Source organism: Onychostoma macrolepis, chromosome 07 (assembly GCF_012432095.1).
Source record: "Onychostoma macrolepis isolate SWU-2019 chromosome 07, ASM1243209v1, whole genome shotgun sequence".
Taxonomy (NCBI): Eukaryota; Metazoa; Chordata; class Actinopteri; order Cypriniformes; family Cyprinidae; genus Onychostoma; species Onychostoma macrolepis.
In genome coordinates, this window is record NC_081161.1 from 21,589,424 (window position 1) to 21,609,918 (window position 20,495).

General features: G+C 37.2%; 3 protein-coding genes across 4 annotated transcripts in view; all 3 read left to right on the top strand.

Annotated features, from left to right (window-relative positions):
* The first annotated feature begins 2,244 nt into the window (after nucleotides 1-2,244).
* ciao2b (cytosolic iron-sulfur assembly component 2B) lies at nucleotides 2,245-4,915 on the top strand. Its single transcript, XM_058782067.1, has 5 exons — nucleotides 2,245-2,507; nucleotides 2,655-2,734; nucleotides 2,829-2,954; nucleotides 3,053-3,098; nucleotides 4,345-4,915. Exons 1-5 carry the CDS (start codon nucleotides 2,381-2,383, stop codon nucleotides 4,443-4,445), a joined length of 480 nt encoding a protein of 159 aa, XP_058638050.1. The 5' UTR covers nucleotides 2,245-2,380; the 3' UTR covers nucleotides 4,446-4,915.
* A 2,657-nt stretch (nucleotides 4,916-7,572) lies between these two features.
* On the top strand, nucleotides 7,573-9,969 carry rrad (Ras-related associated with diabetes). Of its 2 annotated transcripts, none has more exons than XM_058783632.1 (5): nucleotides 7,573-7,725; nucleotides 7,831-8,187; nucleotides 8,340-8,413; nucleotides 8,744-8,948; nucleotides 9,170-9,969. In XM_058783632.1, exons 2-5 carry the CDS (start codon nucleotides 7,845-7,847, stop codon nucleotides 9,445-9,447), a joined length of 900 nt encoding a protein of 299 aa, XP_058639615.1. In that variant the 5' UTR covers nucleotides 7,573-7,725; nucleotides 7,831-7,844; the 3' UTR covers nucleotides 9,448-9,969. The 2 variants fall into 2 exon arrangements, with proteins under 2 accessions (XP_058639615.1, XP_058639614.1); XM_058783631.1 differs by having other exon boundaries at nucleotides 7,606-7,725; nucleotides 7,835-8,187.
* Nucleotides 9,970-10,802: 833 nt separating this feature from the next.
* cdh16 (cadherin 16, KSP-cadherin) overlaps nucleotides 10,803-20,495 on the top strand; it is a 32,988-nt gene continuing 23,295 nt past the window's right edge. Inside the window, 6 exon segments of the mRNA XM_058783630.1 lie at nucleotides 10,803-10,948; nucleotides 11,553-11,610; nucleotides 11,705-11,800; nucleotides 14,972-15,106; nucleotides 15,482-15,611; nucleotides 18,956-19,114. Of these exon segments, the coding sequence (XP_058639613.1) occupies nucleotides 11,554-11,610; nucleotides 11,705-11,800; nucleotides 14,972-15,106; nucleotides 15,482-15,611; nucleotides 18,956-19,114 (577 nt within the window). The 5' untranslated portion in view covers nucleotides 10,803-10,948; nucleotide 11,553.

A 20,495-nucleotide genomic window follows, 5' to 3' on the forward strand; every position in this document is an offset into this window, starting at 1 on the left:
TCTCTGTATGTATTTGCATGTAGAGCTCATTGTGCTTTATCTCACCCCTCATACGCAGCCTCCCCTGCTCTATCTATCCATCAAACTGCTAGTTTTCCACTTGACATGACTAGCCTGTCTCTGAAAATTATACTAGTCTGTTCTCCCTCCAAATGAGAGTTATATTAAATAGCAGAGAAAGGACAGCACTGACAGACAGTAATTGGGACTTTAATGGAACAAGTGTGTAGATTATATATATTAATTCAGTAAAGTGGGAGCATCTCAAAGAGTCATAAGTTGTTATTTTAACTTCTTCTTTATTTGGTTGGAATATTTAAAGTCAGGTCCTGAAAACCAGATCAAAGCATTTATAAATATTGTGAGGATTTTCATTTTGATATCAGATTATTGAAGTAGTGGCAGTGGTAACAATGGAAATAAGTGTAGTTCTAATGAACATATTAACAAATGTGCACATTATTCAAGCATGTGGGACAGCATTGCTAACATTTTACCCAACAGGTTTTGTCAATACCAGCACCTCTGTGAATTTAGAAATGTAAAAATGTCCTCCTGGAAAGAAGACAGGCATGAATAAATGACTTTGTTAATTTGCACCTTATACTGTTAACCTTTGACCTTGATAGATGCACACAGAGAAGCTGTCAGCAGGTTAATGGCAATCACTTTATAGCCTCATTCTTTGGAAAAGAGCCTGAAATAAAAGAACTTGTCCATTAAATATAACATGTGACTCTCTTGATAATCTCTTTGTCTATAAATCCTTTGTGTGGATGATTCAGCATCTCGGGAAAAGACTCATAATGAACTGAAGTAGTGGCCAAATAGTAGTGTGCTAGTTTAACGTGATCTGTAATTTAATAATGCACACACTGCATTCTCAAAATGCCAGAGATTATTATTCTAAGAATAATAATAATAATAATAATAATAATAAAAATAATAATAAATGTTATGAATGCTATAATACAGCAAACTCATAATAAGAAGCTATAACTTGCAAATGTGAAATACTAACATATGAGTTCTCTGTGGTATCTACTGTATGCAGTTATTTTAATCTCAGAATGCCATAACATTAGTTTTATATATACTGTGTAATAGAACACTGTTTAAATGAGCATAGTTCATTCAATAAGGAGTGTAAGCAAACATAATCAAAGTCTTGGTTTTTCAATAGACTTCTAGGATGATTCTTTAAAATACACAGAAGTACAAATCTTCAAATATATATGCGAGGCACAGCCGGAGGAGTGAAGTCCCAAGGCAGCAGATGGTCGACGACTGACCAAGGCGGAGCCGGAGGGACGAGGGAGCCCAGCAGAGCTGGTGGACTGACGGGCCACGAGAGGAGGGAGCTAGGAGCTGTGGTGGAGGGCCGAGGCGGAGTCCAGGACTCAGAGGCTGGAGGCGGAGACAAGGGATCCTCCAGACACGACACAGATGGAGACTGGCAGACACACGGCGATCCCACCGCACAGATGCACAGGGTGAGCAGAGGGGCTGCTAGGAGACAGTGGTGGCGATGGTGAGGACTGATATAGGGGAGGTGGGAGAGCAAGGCTTGGTGGGAGTTCATGATGTTCAGGGGACTTAGGAACAGTGTGTGCTGTCCACACACACCATAAGGCCACTTCCAGTACCGAGAGGGCCAGTAATAGGGAAACGACCCCAGCGGTCGAGACAGGACTGATGGACAGTTCAGGATGGACAGATAGTTCAGGGCAGACTTATAGAGTTCATAAATGGCCTCCTTGGCCATAACAGGGCAGGCAGAGAGATCAGGGCAGACAGACAGTTCATTCATGGCCTCCATGGCCATATCAGGACAGGAAGATGACGGAAGACTGGGTAACTCAGAAAAGAAATCAATTAAATCTCCCGAGTCCTGCCTCAGCTCACCCTCAGCGGTGGTGCAGTGGGTGGGGCTTTCCTCCGCGTTCCTGCGTTCCATTGCATCATACACTGTCTCGTGCAACACCCCAAAAAAATACGGTAATAAAAAAATAATAATAAATAACAATTTTAAAGGAAGAAAGAGCTTTGCTTTCTCCTTCTCCTGTTATGTTGTATAACATTACTATCACCCCTCTTAATTCAAGACTTTTGATACAAGTTATTCTGTACAATGCCATTATTATTATTATTATATTGTTGTTGTTGTTCTATGTGTTGTTTAAATAAACATTGTATCTGACTTTTATAAATAAAACTTTTATTTTGAAAAAAGCGTATAGTCTTTCCGTTTTGTTTTTTTTAGCTCGACTTCCTGCTTGCTTGTTTTCGACTTCGCAGAGTTGGCTAAGTTAACTAACGATATAGTGTATCGATCGTTGTGTGTCAGCTGTATTATAATTTTATCGTCGAGGAGGTAATAATGTCGGGGGGAACTCGACTGGAGAACGCCAATCCTCTGATATTTCAGCGATCGGGGGAAAGACTCCTGACTGCCACTGATGAAGATGAGGATGTAGCAGATCCCATCGATGACAGGGAGATCTTCGATATCCTTTCAAAGCACGAAACTAACTACTTTGACATGTCAGCCTCGTTGCTGTAAATTATTTGCGATAATGACAGTTGTACTTACAAACTGCGTTAGCTCAGAAACCCCGTTTAATGCATTTTGAGTCAGACCTTAACATCTTTACATCTGATCAGATCGATCAATGACCCCGAGCACCCACTGTCCCTCGAAGAGCTCAATGTCGTGGAACAAATGCGAGTCAATGTGAGTCTTATCTATCTATCTATCTATCTATCGTTCTATCTATCGTTCTATCTATCTATGTATCGTTCTATTTTTCTACAATGTGTTTGAGTAGGTGAATGATGAGGAGAGCGCTGTGTCTGTGGAGTTCACACCGACCATCCCACACTGCAGTATGGCCACACTCATTGGTCTGTCCATCAAAGTCAAGCTTCTGCGCTCTCTTCCTGACAGATTTAAGGTCATTTTAGTGAGCAGCCAAACACATTTAAGCTTACATTAGGCTTTTGGGATTCTCATCTTACGTTAAGTCATTTGTTATTTTCTTTTTGTTGTTAGATTGATGTTCACATCACACCTGGCACACATGCCTCAGAGGATGCAGGTAAATGCCCGATATACAATTCAAAACAAGTTTAAATGGATACACTTCACCCAAAAATGAAAATTCTGTAATCATTTTTTCACCCTCCTGTATGAGGTTGTTTTCTCTGTTGAACGCAAACTAATATATTTTGAAGAATGTGGGTTAACAACAGTTGATGGTCCCTGATGACTTCCACAATATGGGGGTATGGGGGTGGGGGATACTGTGGAGGTCAGTGGGGACCATTAACTGTAAATGATGAGTACACTAAATAAGTTGAGTAAATGATGACAGAATTTGTCATTCTTGGCTGAACTTTAACCCTGTAAAGTCTAAGACATGTGAAATGGAATGAAAATGGAACAGTTTATTGCACCTTTAGACAAAATCAAAAAAAAAAAAAAAGTTTGCGAATGTGTTTTATGTTTCGTATCATATTTGATACATCACGCTTTTATGGCCTAGTTATACAGTCATAATATAGAGCTCACATGCTCGTGGATGAAAAACAAGTCTATTTAATTTAAAGGCCCAAGCTGAGAAAAACAATATGCAATTTGGTGCATATGTTGTTATTTATATGCCCATAATGTAAGATCAATTTCTAAAAGCTATTTTTATGAATCAATGAGATCTTTATAAAATTATAGCAGAATACTGAATGTTGTGTGCATATGCATATAATTTATCTATCTATCTATCTATATATCTATCTATATATATATATATATGTATGTGTGTGTGTGTCTTATATGTCTTGATATATATGTTACATTTCAATGCTTTTTGGGGGCAAAACATGATGAAATGCAATTCAGACGCCTCAAAAGTGTTTTATTTTATACATAAATTTTAATGTGATTTTTCTAACAAATGATGTGTGGATAATCAAGCAAATCTAAGTTGCTTCCATCCAGTAGGCTAATTGTTCATCTTAAAATTAACAATATTAAAATGATTCTTATGTTTATTTTATAAAAAATCATTATATTTCAAAACAAAAAGACCTAAAGCTGTATGGTTGTAGAATTACACTAAAAGGCCTTTTATGTACTAATAAAAGTATAAACTATCAATTAGATGACAAAACTGTGTGCAACTGGTTTGTCAGCATCAAGTTTTGATCACGTTAGAGGCCTTAGAAATTCACGTGTAAAACATTATACAGCAGGCTGTATATAGTTAAGGTCAGGAATATGTTTCTATTACACAGCACCCTGTTTTTATTTTTAAATAAAAATTCACTTGTGTTTTTTTCCTCCAGTCAATAAGCAGCTTGCAGACAAAGAGAGAGTGGCAGCAGCTCTGGAGAACTCTCAGCTGCTGGAGGTGGTCAACCAGTGTCTGTCCACCAGAACCATGTGATCCCAACAATCCCAGCGCTGTCGTGTAGTCCTTTGACAGATCAGGATTGAACTCTTACAGGCAAGCCAGAGTTGAGAGATAATTACAGCGTTAATATTTTTTGCTTCTCTTATATATCTAGTGCTGTACTCGATAAGCAGCACCAGATCAGGAGGACTGTTTAGTGCTCATAAAGTAAGCGATGCATCCAAATTGAGTTTAAAAATGTATCAGGAAAAGAAACAATGGTAATAGAGAATTTATGTGGAAACAGTATTTTTCCCGTTTGACAGTATGTGAATACAGAAAGAAACGTCATTCTGTAATTATGCCATATATTTGTGAATATGTACAAAATGACTTTTAGAGGGTGGTGGACTTTTCAAAGAAAATTCATGTTGGTCAAAATGGAGAAAGTGTACAACAGAAATAATTTGCACTGCAGTGTTTTGTACATCTTGTTTTTGCCAATAAAAAAAATATTGAAATATGTTAAATCAGTTTTATTAGTTTAATTAAAAATGCTCAATCACTTAACCATAAGCAAACAGTATTTTTCTATGGCCAGTTGTAGAGCAGAGGAGTGCTTTGAAGTTTCAGCTATATAGTGATTAGTAGGTAACGGTTTTGAAAAGTTAAAAAATACATAGACGTACTTTGTATACTGTGGTATAAATATTTCGGTAGCACTTTATTTTACAGCCCTGTTCCTCATGTACATACTATGTACTTATTATATTAATTACAATAACTAGGTACTAACCCTGAACTTACCCTACCCCATGTACTTACTAGGTATTACCAGAACTTTCTTAGGTAGGTACACTGAAAGTACATGTAAGTACACATACTGAAAATAAAGTGCAACCACTATTTCATTTCCACAGATATATCAGATAAATGGCTTCACTGGTATATGGATATATCATTACTTTTACACTAGACACTTCATAATACAGGCAGGGTAACTTCTGTAGATTTAGCCATTGTTAACCTTCATCACTGACCAACTGATAGTGCACTCTATATTACTCCATTTTGAGAGATAAATGTTCAAATCAAACTAGGGAATGACAAGAATCACGTGTTCTTATGATTTTTTATGAAAATGATAGTCTTTAATACATGACCTGTGTTATAAAGTTATGTTTAAAACTTGTTTGTCTTATAAAGTCTGAAGGGTAATAGTCTGTCTAAGCCAAAAGCAGAAGGAAGTGATGATACACAGATACTATAATAAGCACAATAGTTTGCGGAGTCTGTTTAGATTACACTTGCTTGGCTTTCAAGTCACAAAAGTGCTTTCACTAGCATGCATTAAAAATGTATGATAGATACTATTTCACGTAATAGAACTCTTTTTCAATAGTTTTGTGTTTTATAAATTACCAGACTAGCTAACGTTGCAAGTCTTTTTTGGTCCAGTCATGAAAATAAATACCGAACTTCAAATATTAATTTTTGTCATTAATTTATGATTATTTATTTGAAATTTTTGCTTGTCGTGCATCTGTGCTATAAGTAGAAAAGACATGTCAGGTTATATCAGCACAAAAAAGAAAACATATATTGTCCGAATAAAACAGTACATTTTCTATGTATATATGTGTGTGTGTGTGTGTGTGTTTATGTTTACCATATAATGTTTTGTAGTGTAAAAAATGAGGGAAATGGGTTTGAATTTTAGCAGCTAGAGCAGGCTATAAAAATCCCATAACTTTAGCAAGTCATTGCAATACATAAACCTCGTCAACATAAGTCTGGAATCAGCTTAGCATGGATAAAAGCTTATGTGTGGTGCCTACTTTCCAAATTAATTTCAAGTTGTTTCCAAGAATCAGTTTGTACATATAAGTGCAAATAAAAAAAAAACCCTCATAGAATCAGATCTGATAAAGCATGAAGAAATTGTAATATGTAATTCCTGTACTATACAGTCAGCTGTTAAATGACAGTCAAAAATGTAGAAATATATCTTCTATTATAACTGGAATAATAAAGTAGAATTGTATTGGCTAGGCACAAGTTAGTTGATACACCTGCTGGTAAATGCCTGACCCTGACAATACTATCATATGCCACTAGATGGCAACATTGAACTACCTATAAATGTACTCCACCAATATGATGAAAGGGGATTTTGCCCTTGAGAGTTATTAGGATCATGTCGTTAGCATGCAGCAAATATAATAAATGATAATCTGACACTGGATACTAATTCTGATTCTAATCAGAATATCTCTTCAAGTGATACTTTTTGAATGCTGAAAAAAAAAAAAAAAAAAAAGTAAATTGCTGGTTTGGGCTAATTCTCTGTCATTCATAGAATTGCAAAGAAATTCAAATTGATGATGTTTCAAGAATTACATGACATTTTGGTGACTTCAGTTCATAACTGTGTGTTATGAAATCATATAATGTTAATGTTAACCAACCTGTCAGAGCCATTTAATCTCGTTACTGTAAATTTAAAAGTCATGATGTTTTCAAAATTGACCTTTCCAGCAGCTGTGATGAACCAATAATCATTCTATAGAGCACAATTAACCGCACAAACAAAGGAAAAATCATTAGGGAAACACTCGTAACTCTAAAATAATGGCATAACATATAATAAAACACCCCAGTGTACAAAATAATATTTATTAAAATCTAAACAAATGGTGGTCAGGGAATTTTGGGAACGCCAAAGACAATACATACATGGTTTACTGAATACAATACACAAGTCATAGGTTTTACTTCTAAATTCATTGACAGTAAAACGATGTCCATTGAAATATATTTGACCATATATGGTTATAGGCGTCTTGTCTACACGAATTCACAGCGTTTTCACTTTTTTGCCTTTACAACTGCGAATTTTACAAGGTAGCTCAGGTTGAGAGACCAGCTTAAACCAGTTAAGCAAGATTAAAAGTAACCATAATAAATACCGCCCATTAACCATTTGTCACGTTCGGACTGTACGCCTAAACACACTGAAGAACGCATCTCATGGCTGTAGTAAAAGCGGAACATGATTCAGCCCTTCGTCCGCGCAGGGGAGGGAAGACCCTCGCAGAATTGTGAATCACGCTGGATCCCGCCTCTCCCTCAAAATGATGTTACTACTATAAGAGAGAAAGACTCGTGATCCTCCGAGGCAAGCCCTCCCTCGGGCTGACGTCACTCCCTCGCTTAAATACGGGATCCGTCTCATCAGCGATCAAGAGAGAAACCCTCAGCGGGAGGACGACGCGTTAAACGGACTAACTGGAATTTTGACATTAAACGGAAGACGTTGTAGCCGCAATCACATGTAAGTATCGTGTTTTCATATCTTTTCAACTCCTCTCGATATTAGTTTTATAGTGTATATCAAAGGCGTTATTCAGTACAGTTGTTATAAGGCAGTTTCACACAGACAGGTTTGGAGTCATGACTTTGAACAAAGGAGACAAGTTGAGGAACATGGACAAGAGGAGAGGTAGCATGCCGTTTCCCCTGCACCTGCAGAACTTGCACAGGAGGAGCATGCCTGTGGACGACCGAGAGCTGCGCTCGATGCCCGAGGCTCAGCCCAGCCTCCTGCGCTTCAGTCCGGCGGAGGAGCACAGGAACAGCTGCGTGTCCGACTCCTCTGACTCAGTCATCTCGTCCGGCAGCGACTCAGACGGACAGATCTACAAGGTGGTCCTCCTGGGCGAGCACGGCGTCGGGAAGTCGAGTTTGGCCAGAATATTTGGAGGAGTTGAAGACAGCAGCGACTGCGAGGAAACAGGTAAATGTCTTGGTTCATTCAGAAGTGCTTGATTTAGATTTCCCCTTCAAGCTAATCATTTCTGGAAAGTCCAAGTGATGTGGTGCTTTTTTATTTATAAGCTTGTGTAACGTTACAGATGTGTAATTATGTATTTTGCACCTTCATTTCAGGAAACACATATGACAGATCCCTTGTGGTTGATGATGAGGAGACATCAATCCTTCTCTATGACATATGGGAACAGGTAAGCAATGGGAATTAAGAGAAATATTTATTTGAAATAAATTCAAATAAATACTATATTAAAAAATATTATAGTATAAAATATTGAAACTAAATTCAATTCAATTAAATATTAAAATAAATAAAAATATTAAATTGAATATTTTTTTAAATAAATAATCTTGATTAAAACTATATATATATGTGACAAAATGTTTAAAATAAAATATTTTAACTGAATTAAAAATAATAATAATAAAAAAAAAACATTACAAATTGTAATGTCATTGTCACTAATCATGCTCAGCATTAACTTTGCAATGCATAACCATTCTTTTTTTCCCCCCTAAAGGATAACAGCCAGTGGCTGAAAGATCAGTGCATGCGAATGGGAGACGCCTACATCATTGTGTACTCAGTGACAGACAAGTCCAGCTTTGAGAAAGCTTCAGAGCTACGAATCCAGCTGCGCAGAGCTCGGCAGTCGGAAAACATCCCCATCATCCTGGTGGGAAACAAGAGTGACTTGGTGCGGTCCCGAGAAGTTTCTGTAGATGGTAAGATTTCACCCAACTTCTCTATTTTTTAAATATGGGAGATAGAAACAGACTTTGCAGTCTGGTTGTAGATGTTTTGGATAAATACTGTTGGATAAATAGTCTCCTGAGCTTTGAGGAACAGCCAAGAGGCATAGCAAAGATGACACATAGCCTCCATCCCTCTGGTAATGGCGTTAATGCTCACTTGCACATGCGTCTTTTTTGCCTCATCTCTCTAGAGGGCAGTGCCTGTGCCGTTGTGTTTGACTGCAAGTTCATTGAGACCTCAGCCTCCCTACATCACAATGTGCGTGACCTCTTCGAGGGCATCGTCCGACAAATTCGCCTACGCAAGGACAGCAAGGAAGAAAATGCCCGCCGCATGGCCAACTGCAAGCGCCGCGAGAGCATCAGCAAAAAGGCCAAACGTTTCCTGGGCCGCATCGTGGCCCGGAAGAACAAGAAGATGGCCTTCAGACAGAAATCCAAATCCTGTCACGACCTGTCAGTGCTATAAAAAACTGGACTTATATACTCTCTGATACCCACGACCAGAAGCTGTGTTTTTCATGCTAATATGAGGACTATTTAGCTGTACAGACAAATATGAACTTGTTTTGTAAACTGAGAAGAGATTATATATGAAACAAAGCTGACAAAATCAAATTGATTATGTTGACCGGCATGAGGCTTTTTATTGCTATGTTACTTTTTTCTGTGTTTTGCTGCCTTAATATGTATAGTTGTCAAATTCGGCGCATGTAAATAGGAGGTAAATCCACAAATCACAATGTTCCCTTTGGAGACCTGTGGGTATGTTTGCAGAAAGGCAAAAGAAATAGGTTCTTTTCCTTATGTGGACTAGAGCTGTATCAGATGTCTGAGGGATGAGCACAAGTCATTTTTCTTGTTGAAATGACATATGGAATCAAATGTTACTTGAAACTGAGTGCGCAGGTTCGTAACTCAGCCAAGACACCGAACTAGAAGGTTTGGTTTTTTTGGGGGGTTGGGTTGGGTTGGGTGGGGTAGGGCAAGAGGCAATATAAATAGGATGTTTCAATATAAGAGGTCTGATATGGTTATTCTGCCATCTATGCTCCATGTGCAAATGAACGACATAGAAGCAATAAATTATGTGTTGTGAGCTGTTTTTAAAACCGTTTGATTTGCACTTAATGTCATTTAATATTATTGAGTTGTTCATTTTGTTACATGTTTACAATTGGTTTTATAATAAAATAATTAAAAAAAAAATACAATGTCAATCTACATGGTGTTCCATCTACTACAAACACAAAATACACATTAAGACTCGAGGCTATTATACCATGTAATTTATTCCCCCATACATATGCAAGCGAGGGACTTGCTCAGTTGTGTAATTGGAGGAAACAAGGTAGTTAAAAGTTTTCTCAGCCAAATTAAGAAAGCTAATCATTAATCCGTTACAAAGCAGATGCAATGCTCTTCTAACACTTAAAGCCATTCTCAATTTCGCTCACGGGAAGTGTGGACTGGAGGTAAGAGCTGCTTTTATTAAACAGCATCTGATCAATAAACAAAGAAGCGCGTAAGATTTGGTTACAGTCCACTGTGACGTTAATTTGCAGAGTTGTGTTGTCGCTTTAAATAATTTGCGTTGTTAGCATTATCCAGTTTAAAACAACCGCGTTACTTTGATTGCAGGGGCTTAATGAGTTTCTTTAAAAGTTCGGCTACAAAGACTATTTAGTTGTGTAAGGCGTATAGCCTATTAATTTATTTGTCTTTGTTTACAGACGTAATTGTAGAGTAGCCTACATACTTCTGTTTGTTTGTTTTCATTCATGTAATCGCTGGGTACGCGCAGAATTTATTCTAATACCTGACGGGTATCTTGTTTTATGATCATGTTTGTATTAAAAAAAAAATAGAAGAAGAAAATTTTAGCTTAAATCCTGTAGCCTACCTATCCCTGAAAATGCGTAGGCTGCAGAAGTAACTCGACGCCTGACGTGATGTTACATTAATGAGGTGTAAGTACTCGAGTTTAACATTAACTGAAGGGAAAAGTTGTCTGATGGCACGCTTGACTTTTTTTTTTATTATTATTATTATTATTTTTCGCTCAGACTATTACTTTCTCTCTGAGGTGCACTTGGTGTTGTGTGTGTATATATATGTATATGTATGTGTGTGTGTGTGTGTATATATATACATATATATATATATATATATATATATATATATATATATATATATACATATACATATATATATATATATATATATATATATATATATATATATTTTTTTTTTTTTTTTTAAGTTTTTATAAGTTTCACACATAAATAAATGATCAGAATGTTGGAGAAATACCCTTAGATTGATATACATTTACATCACAACACGAACCAACAGTATGACAGCTGACGCTGTATGTGGCTTTGAGAAAAAAATAAAAATATATCAACACAAACTTAGAAGTGCACCTTTAAAAGAAAATCCATTAGTCGGTTTCTGTCTCAGGAACTTTAAAAGTACTGTATGCTGGGACAAGAAAAAATACATCAAAAGAAAAATAGGCTGAACTTTGAAGAAAAGCATGAATTCTAAACTGATGTTGTTTTTTGTCTTAAGCATGAGGGCCACTGTTGTCTTGATGAAATCTCTGAGTGCTTGGTTTATTGCACTGAGTGTAAGTTCTCTTAGTTGGCCTTTTTGTCTGCACTATATAAATGTTTATCACTCAACATGATTTACCTTCTGCAATTAATTGCTTTCTATTTTAGGTGCTGTCTCAGAACATTTTGCTTTCTGAGACTGCTCATCTTAAAATTGGTGTTCCAGAAAACTATGATGGTATTTTCCCATGGTACCTCACCAAGGTGAGTTCTTTCTGTAAGGAGGAAAAAATGACTTTGGAAAGTTGACATATTAGTAGAAGCTTTAGCCTGGCTTATATTATGTATGTCAAAAGTAAAGTTAAATAAAATAATAATTATTATTATTATTATTGTTACAGGCTTAGTTGAAGCAGGTAATCCAGTAACTGAGACTGTGTAGATGTGTAGACAGATGAAGAGCTGAGAAGGTTAAGAGGAGTGTTTTGCACTTAATACAAGATTATACAGGTTGCCAATTTTCTTTTTCTTTTTTTTTTTTTTTTTTTGTTGACTGGACTGATGAAAATGGCATTTCAAGTAATAAAGACGGGAGATGATGAAGGCATGTAGAATGCAAGCCTTTTTCATATTACGTGTGGTGCGGAGGTGTACCGTTATTCAGTCTAGACAGATGAACTGATGTAATTTTCAAAAGTGTGCGGATGTGACACCAAGGTTCTGAACATTTCAGTAGGATAAGAATTTTAATAAGCAGTTCTGACTTACTAGGAGACACGTTGTCAGATCAGGTGAGTAAAGTACCACTGAGTGAAAGAAATGGCTGTGTATGTTATTTATAGGCTGAATTTAGATGGTTAAAACGGACTGTCCTTGTGTGGTGTTGCGAATGACTAAAGAGTTCTGCGAATGTATTAATGACTGCTTCTAAGAGCAACATAGAGAAAGGACTGAAAAGTAGTGGATTGAACATGCTATTCAATAAACCCTACATCCCACTTCCCAGAGCACTCAGAACTCAAGGTGTAATTATGAGCAGGCATTCACGCACAAACCAGTCGTCACCAGACTAAATATGGTGCTCCTGTACAATGCCTTACTTCAAACCCTGTGTCAGACATCTTTACCAGATGTTGTTTAGTAATAGCCCGGTTGCTCTCCAAAAAGCTTTTCACTTTGACACTGTAATTGGTGGCATTTCTGAAGGACTGTTTGGGTCCTAGTGCTTCTCGCTCATCATTTTCTGCATTTGACGCCATGCTATCAAAACAGTCTCTGTTCAGTGTCCAAATCAAGTATAATGGCCTACATGTGAGTGGGTGGATAATTACGCGCCCCCTGTGTGATCACTGAAAGAACGGAATGATGGCTACATAATATTTGTTTAGGCTTACAAAAATAAGTGACAAATGAGGTCTGATGCTTTTTTTTTCAGCTTTAGTTGAGTATTGTGTTCTGGCTGCAGGCGCCATAGATAGAACTGATCAATTTTTTGCTAGCTTTTTTACCACAGTCAGTCAAAACAACCAAGAATGGGTTTAAAAGACTGTTCCCTTGATATCCTGTGCAGGCGTGTAGGCAGCATTTCAGATTGAACAAGGGGAAAGGCGAGCTACGAAGTGCCACGCGAGTCATATTGTGTGCGCAATTAGCACTTCAATCAATCTTTACCTTCCATAATAAACACTCACTGGCATGCTATTCGAAATATGCTAGGCAAGCATGGAAAAAAAAAATATATATATATATCCAGAGATACATTCCAGGAACCAGGCAAAAGAATTACAATTCACTGGCCAGGAAGATGGGAATCTTTGACATGACACTGACTGCTCAGATTTGTGTGCCATTTAAGATATGTGACCACATGCACACTGTACCCTGTATTGGATGTTGCCAGTACTGAACACAGAGCATTTGGTGCCTCATGCCCAGCTTAATTCTGAATCTCTATGTGCATCGGTGTCAACCACTGAGCCACATAACTGCTGTCAACAGTAGCAGCCATGTTCATTCACAGACATTTAGAAAATGGTCAGCCAAACATCATTACCGTCTCACTGACCGCTTCTACTATGCAACCAGTGTTTACACTAACAGCCATTAATGTGCTCTTCAAGTGCTCTTTTTCGTAAATATCATAATTGCGACTTCCCAGCACACAAATGACTAAACCAAGTTATATATATACAAGTGGGAACTTGTATTTACTAGACGGTACATGAGGTGCCGAGTTGTGACGTTGGAAGGAACACGCCAATTTGAAACATGGCAGAAACACTGATCTAAATATGGATAATATGTTTATAATCTATAAAGAGATCAGAAAGCAAATGAACAGAAAGCAAGTCTGTAGTGAATGGTGTTTATTATTCAACTTTCACGGTTTGCTTCACATATAGGCCTAGTTGTGATACCCTATACAGTAAGTAAGCGACAGAAATTAATATTTGCAAAATATATCATTTTCAGTTATGGGGTTGTTATGTTGGTTTATTACTTACAATATAATTCATTTGTTTTGTTTACGGTACTTCCATGTTATGTTTCCAACTTGAAATCATGAGGTCATTGTAAAGACTGCCTGACTCTGAGTTTTCCAGCATGTGCACTTGAAGGCAGCAAAATGTGGTCACCGTGATTTAATCAAGCAGCTCGTATCATCAGCCAATTAGAACGTAGCTTGTTTAACTTGTCCACATAAAGAAGCTTCTGTAGCCAGATAACTGGTTAAATTATGGCTCAATAATTAATCCAAAAAAAAAAAAAACCTGATTATGATTAGGGCTCACGCAACTGTGAAAAGTGTCAGATAAACCAGCATTCTGTTCAAATATAGTACCACTGCGGCAAATGTTATTTTCAATGTGCTATTTTGCAGAGTGGAACATTGTAACTAATTACAGAGCGCATTGACACAATGGCCAATCGGATGCATTTGAATGTCACCTGCTCAAAATGCCAGTTTTGCTCAGCGCAGACACTTTTATTGTTACCAGCAAAGTACAGACATAATGTAAATAAGGTATACTTTCTGTAGATAACAGAAAGTGCAGAACTAAAGTGATTCATAGCTTCAGTGCTTATAATGGGAATGTTTTTGTGTTTGTCTGCGAACAAACTATTCACTATTTGAAAAGAAAGTTTTTCATGCTGTTAACTGTAAGACAGTTGGTCATCTATACACTGCAAAATGTAGGCACTGACAACCAAAGAAATGACACCAATGCAAAGTAGCATTCATGTGAAAAGCTAGTGATTATTTTAAAAATAAATCAGGTGCATGAGCATATCAGACCCGGTAAAGCCCTTGGTGGAGTGGGTGGGGTTTGTGTTTTTTTTGTAGATATGATGACTATATCGTTAAGACGAGTACACTGAGATGGATATTTAAAGATTGTGTTTTTATATACTAATCATATTTTGATTTTACAGTTGCCAGATCTCCCCCTGACCTATTCTGATTTGACTGTAAGCGGTGACGATGAAGGGATTTTTGGGGTGGAGTCAGGCTTCCTGTATGCCCTTAAACCTCTGGACAGAGAGAAGCAGCCGTCTTACTCCTTGCAGGTGCAGAATCATAAAGGAATTTCATTTGTTTAAAATCAATCAATAAAGAAATGTTCCTTTGTCTTAAACCCATATTTAATGCAAGTTTCTTTAATGTAAGACTTGTTTTTGTCATTCATTCTTTTAACATTTGCCAAAATTCAGCATTGACTGCTATAGAACATGGCTTCTTGAGTGTCTCCCTAATGTTCAAATGAAACCTACACCACTCAGTTCAGTTTTCAGCATGTAAAAATCCACGTCCAATACATCTGGTGGCAGCCCAAAATAACAAATGCTGACGAAAACTGCTAGCCAATGAAATGTGAAGCAAAAAGGTTTGAGCTCTAATAAGACATGCTGCTTGAGTGCTTTGACATGATTGTTTTTTCCCAGGTGTCCTTCACAAAGTCCATGCACACTCAGAGCTTTACTGTCGAGGTGTGCGTCATCGATAAGAATGACAACGTGCCGGTGTTCTTGGAAGAGAGCATGAGAGGCAGCGTGCAGCTGAGGCTTCTCAAAGGTGGGTGAGAGAAGAGCACAGCAGGCCTGCGCCAGAGAACTTCCTTTGCTTGATGCTCATCCTAATTGCCTTGACTTTCTTAAATTCTACAGGCGTGCAATGCTAAATGAGATAAACTGTTAGTCTGAATGTCACATTTCTTACACGCGTAATTGAATGTTTTTTTTCGTTTTTTTTCCATAATGAGACACATGAAGAGTTTTATATTTCTATTAGATGTGAGGACAAGCTGTTTTACCTGTACATCATCACTGTGATGACTGATGAAATTCCCTTGAATCATTAACACTCACATTCTTGAATGTTTTTTCTCAGAATTGCTAACATAGATTGGAGTGAATAACAAGACTAAATTGAAAAATGATTTTGCCCAATAATGCTCAGAGATTACTCATCTCTTATTTTAGAACATCACAATAAAGAGACTCGTGTACTCATGAACTCAGTCCACCTCAAAATGCAAATTTTGTCATTAATCACTTACCCCCATGTCGTTCCAAACCCGTAAAAGCTTTGTTCGTCCTCGGAACACAATTTAAGATATTTTGGATGAAAACTGGGAGGCTTGTTACTGTCCCATTGACTGCCAAGTAATTACCACTGTCAAGACACAGAAAAGTATGAAAAGCATCATCAAAATAGTCCATTTGCCATCAGTGGTTCAATCTGAATTTTATGAAGCGACGAAAATACTTTATGTACGCAAATAAAATAAAAATAATGACATTTATTCAACAATTAGTCTCCTCTCTGTCTCTCTGTGTCAGCGTAGCGCCATTTTGGAGAGCATCCGATGGACGCAAAGTGCATACGCTATTTTCTGTCATCAGTAACGCATGGATACGCTGTTTCCGTTCCAATCAAAGCGTAAATAAACGTACAGTACGTATCCATGTATTACTGATGACAGAGAATAGCGTACGCACTTTGTGTCTTTTCGTATTCTCGTCGCTTCATAAAATTCAGATTGAACCACTGATGGCAGATGCACTATTTTGAAAAAAAAATTTTTTATATATATATACTTTTCTGTGCCTTGACAGTGTTAATTGTTTGGCAGTCAATGGGACAGTCACAAGCCTCCCGGTTTTCATCCAAAATATCTTAAATTGTGTTCCGAGGACGAATGAAGCTTTTACGGGTTTGGAACGACATGGGGGAAAGTGATTAATGACCAAATTTGCATTTTGGGGTGGAGTATCCCTTTAAGAAGCAAATGTTGATAATGATTCAACATGTACAGTGCCCTCCAACGGTATTGGAACAATAAAGACAAAATTGCTCTGTTGGCTGTGGAGTCAAGACATTTACAAATATGATTAAAAGATGAATATGAGACAAAACTACAGAATGTCACATTTTATTATTGGGTAATTCAACACATAGATGTTTTACCAGCTAAGAAGTTCAGCACTTTTAGAGTTTCTTCCCTCTATCTGATGTGAGCATAAGTATTGGAACAGATGCCTCACAGGTCTTTCTAAGTGATCAGCTGTGTCCTGTTGCATTAATTCTTCAGATATTAAAAGCAGGGAATGTGTCGTATCAAGTTATATCCATCACTTCTGCATTCTGAATCTTGCATTCGATGATGACACACACAACCCAGGATGAAGATGAGGGAGCTGACTTTGAGAGAAAAGCAAGCAATTTGGATGCTAAAAGAAAAGAGGAAGTCAGTTAGAGCTCTAGCAAAAACAAAGGGCACAGAGAAATCAAGAGTTTGGAAACCACCAGCAACCAAGAACTACCTGATCGGCTGAGAAAACAACAGTAGTTGATGACAGACAAATCATAAAAGCTGTGAAAATGAATCCTAAAAGACATGTCTGTAAAATCACCAACAACTTCTAGAAAGCTGGGGTGATGCTCTGACAATCTACTGTCCTCAGGAGACTTTGACACAGAATTACAGACGCTACACAGCAAGATACAAACATCTGACCAGCTCCAAAAATAGAAAGGCAAGATTAGAGTTTGCAAAAAAGCACAAAGGTGAGCCAAAAGAGTTTTGGAACCTTTATCTAAGTGATGGGAAAGCAAAAATGTGTAGAAAAAAGGGAACTGCAACGATCCCAAGCATACAGCCTCATCTGTAAAGCATGGTGGAGGTGGTGTATGGCATGGGCATGCATGGCTGCCTCTGGAACAGACCCTCTCAACTTTACCGATGAGTTAATGTATGATGACAGTAGCAGAATGAATTTGGAAGGGTACAAAACCATCTTGCCTACCAATATTCAAGAAAATTCCACCAAATTCATTGGGAAATGCTTCATATTGCATCAGGACAATGACCCAAAACACCCTGCCAGTTCAGTCAAGGAATTTATAAGGGCAGAGAAATGGAAAGTGAAGCTGAAGCTTCACCAGCTGAAGAGGAGAGTAAAGGCAGAAACTCCCCAAAACAAGCAACAATTGGAATTGGCTGCATTAAAGGCTGGGAAGAGTATTTCAAAGGATGAGACCAAGAGTCTGGTGATGTCTATGGGTCACAGACTCACTGCTGTGATTGTGCGCAAGGGATCTGCAACTAAATAATAGCTTTTAATCTTTTATATCTGCCTTATGTTCAGCTGTCCCAATACTTATGCTCACATCAATGAGTGGGATGAACTCTAAAAGTGCTGTTCTTTTTATTTGGTAAAACATGTGTGTGTTGAAACGGCTAATAATAAAAAATTTGACATTCTGTATTTTTGTCTCATATTCATATTTTACTCGTATTTGCAAATGGCTTGACTCCACAGCCAACAGAACAATTTTGTCTTTACTGTTCCAATACTTTTGGAGGGCACTGTATGTCAGTGCAGTGAAGTCATCCTCTTATGTTGAATACACATTGGCAATTATTTGAATATAGAACATCAATAATGACCTGTGTTGAATGTCAGGCTAGTTGTGAGATTGTAAGCTGTTTTGCAATCACTTGATTGCAATCAAACATTAAGAATGGGGCAATTAAAAAAAGTAGAATGTATTCTGGTTTCAACAAAATTAAACTCTATTGCCAGCTGTCGACTCATGCCAATAATTACAGAATTATTTTCTGTGGTAATCAACGACTTTGCTTTGACATGTTGCGCATTATATAGCTAGTCCTATTCCTCCCTCTTCTCGCTGTCGTTTCCTGTCTCTGTTCACACTGTATATATTAATAAAATGATATAATTGTAAAAAAAAAAAAAAAAAAACTATTTTGAAATTCACTTCTGTTAATATGCAAATAACCACCATTTGCTCGTCAAAATCTAAATGCGTCAGTTCAGTCGGTTCATGTAGATTGTGATAAATAATTCTGATGTGTATTGATGTGTGTGTGTGTGTGTGTGTCATTGTCATAGGAATCCCGTTCATGCAGGTGGAAGCGCTGGACCGAGACGACAGAAACACCGCCCACGCAGACCTGCGTTTCAGTCTTCTGGACCAGATACCACGCATCCCTGCCAGCCACATGTTCTCCATCGATTCCATCACTGGAGAAGTGTCCCTTACAGAGGATGGTAATAAACTACTCCTGCTTGTGTGACTAAGTTTAGGATGAATTAAATGAATAGTCAGACTGATATATTTGGCAAAGAATAATTAATAATGTGTATTACATATGTCAGTGTCTCCTAAACACCATGCCAATTGCATCAGTCAATCAAATCCTGAAAAGGCATAGAATAATATCTCCTTTCTTGTGAATTCTGTGCTAGTGCCCTCATGCTTTTTTAGTGTCTTGGTATCAATTAAAAGACAGTATCTCTTTTTGTCTCCCTTCCTCGTCCTTACTCCTCTCAGCCCAATTCCACCATGAAATCAGCTAATAACTCTCTCTCTTTCTCTCTTTCACTCAGCCAATCCAATACACTCTCATGCATGCTTATTGCATTGTTAAATCAGCTGTTAACAACATTGCCCTTTGATTTTTTTAAAACATGGCCGCTAAATTAAAATGATTTTGAACCAGTGCCAAACCTCAGAGCCAGAAAAGAAAGATGGTTAATTTGAATGAGTCATCGAGAGCCCGAGCCATCAGGTCAGCTCAGAGGATTCTGGTTCAAATATAACCAGAGCAGCCTGGCATTAGCTCAGAGAGAGATAAAAACAGAGGCTTAATACACTCAGAGAGTGTTTGTACACTGTGTTTTCATGAGGTAGTGAAGACAATAGATGGTTTTGCAATGTAGGTCTTTACTGCTGCCTTTGAGTTGCTCACAGGGTGATATACCTTGTGCTAAACACTCCTGAGAAATAAACTGGAATGGTTAGGTGATAAACAAAACCTGTAGCTGAATTTAAAAAAAAAAAAAAAAAAAAATATATATATATATATATATATATATATACAGTTCAGTTGCCCTCAAAGAACTGAAACTGTGCAATTGAAAAACATTTAAGGCAAGACACTGCAGGTGAATAGGGTATTTTTTTTTACTAATAGTTATCGCCTTACTTACCTAGTTGATTGATTACATTGATAATTGCAAACATTTTTTGTATTACAAGTTTTCTAAAATGTTAGGTTTAAATATGCAAATGAGGCATTATTTAATGAAATATGCACTAATTTGCATAACTTTCTAGTACAAAAATCTAAACACTGGATGAAGTCAGTTTCAAAATTCTTGTTTAATTTTTTTGACATATTACAGTCAAAAGTTTTTACAGAGGGAATTTTGGATATCTCATTTTGTCACTCCATAATTCAGAAAACACTATATTTTGACAATTTTGGGGGAATTAAAATGTTGTATATAATCAAGCAAATTATATATGAACAAATCCCTCTGTAAAAACCTTCAGGATATAGACAGGAATAAAAATGTGAAGTTTGGTTTCTGTAAGTGCTACTGAAGTGGAGAATTATGGCTCAGTGTAGGAGAAAAAACTCATTTT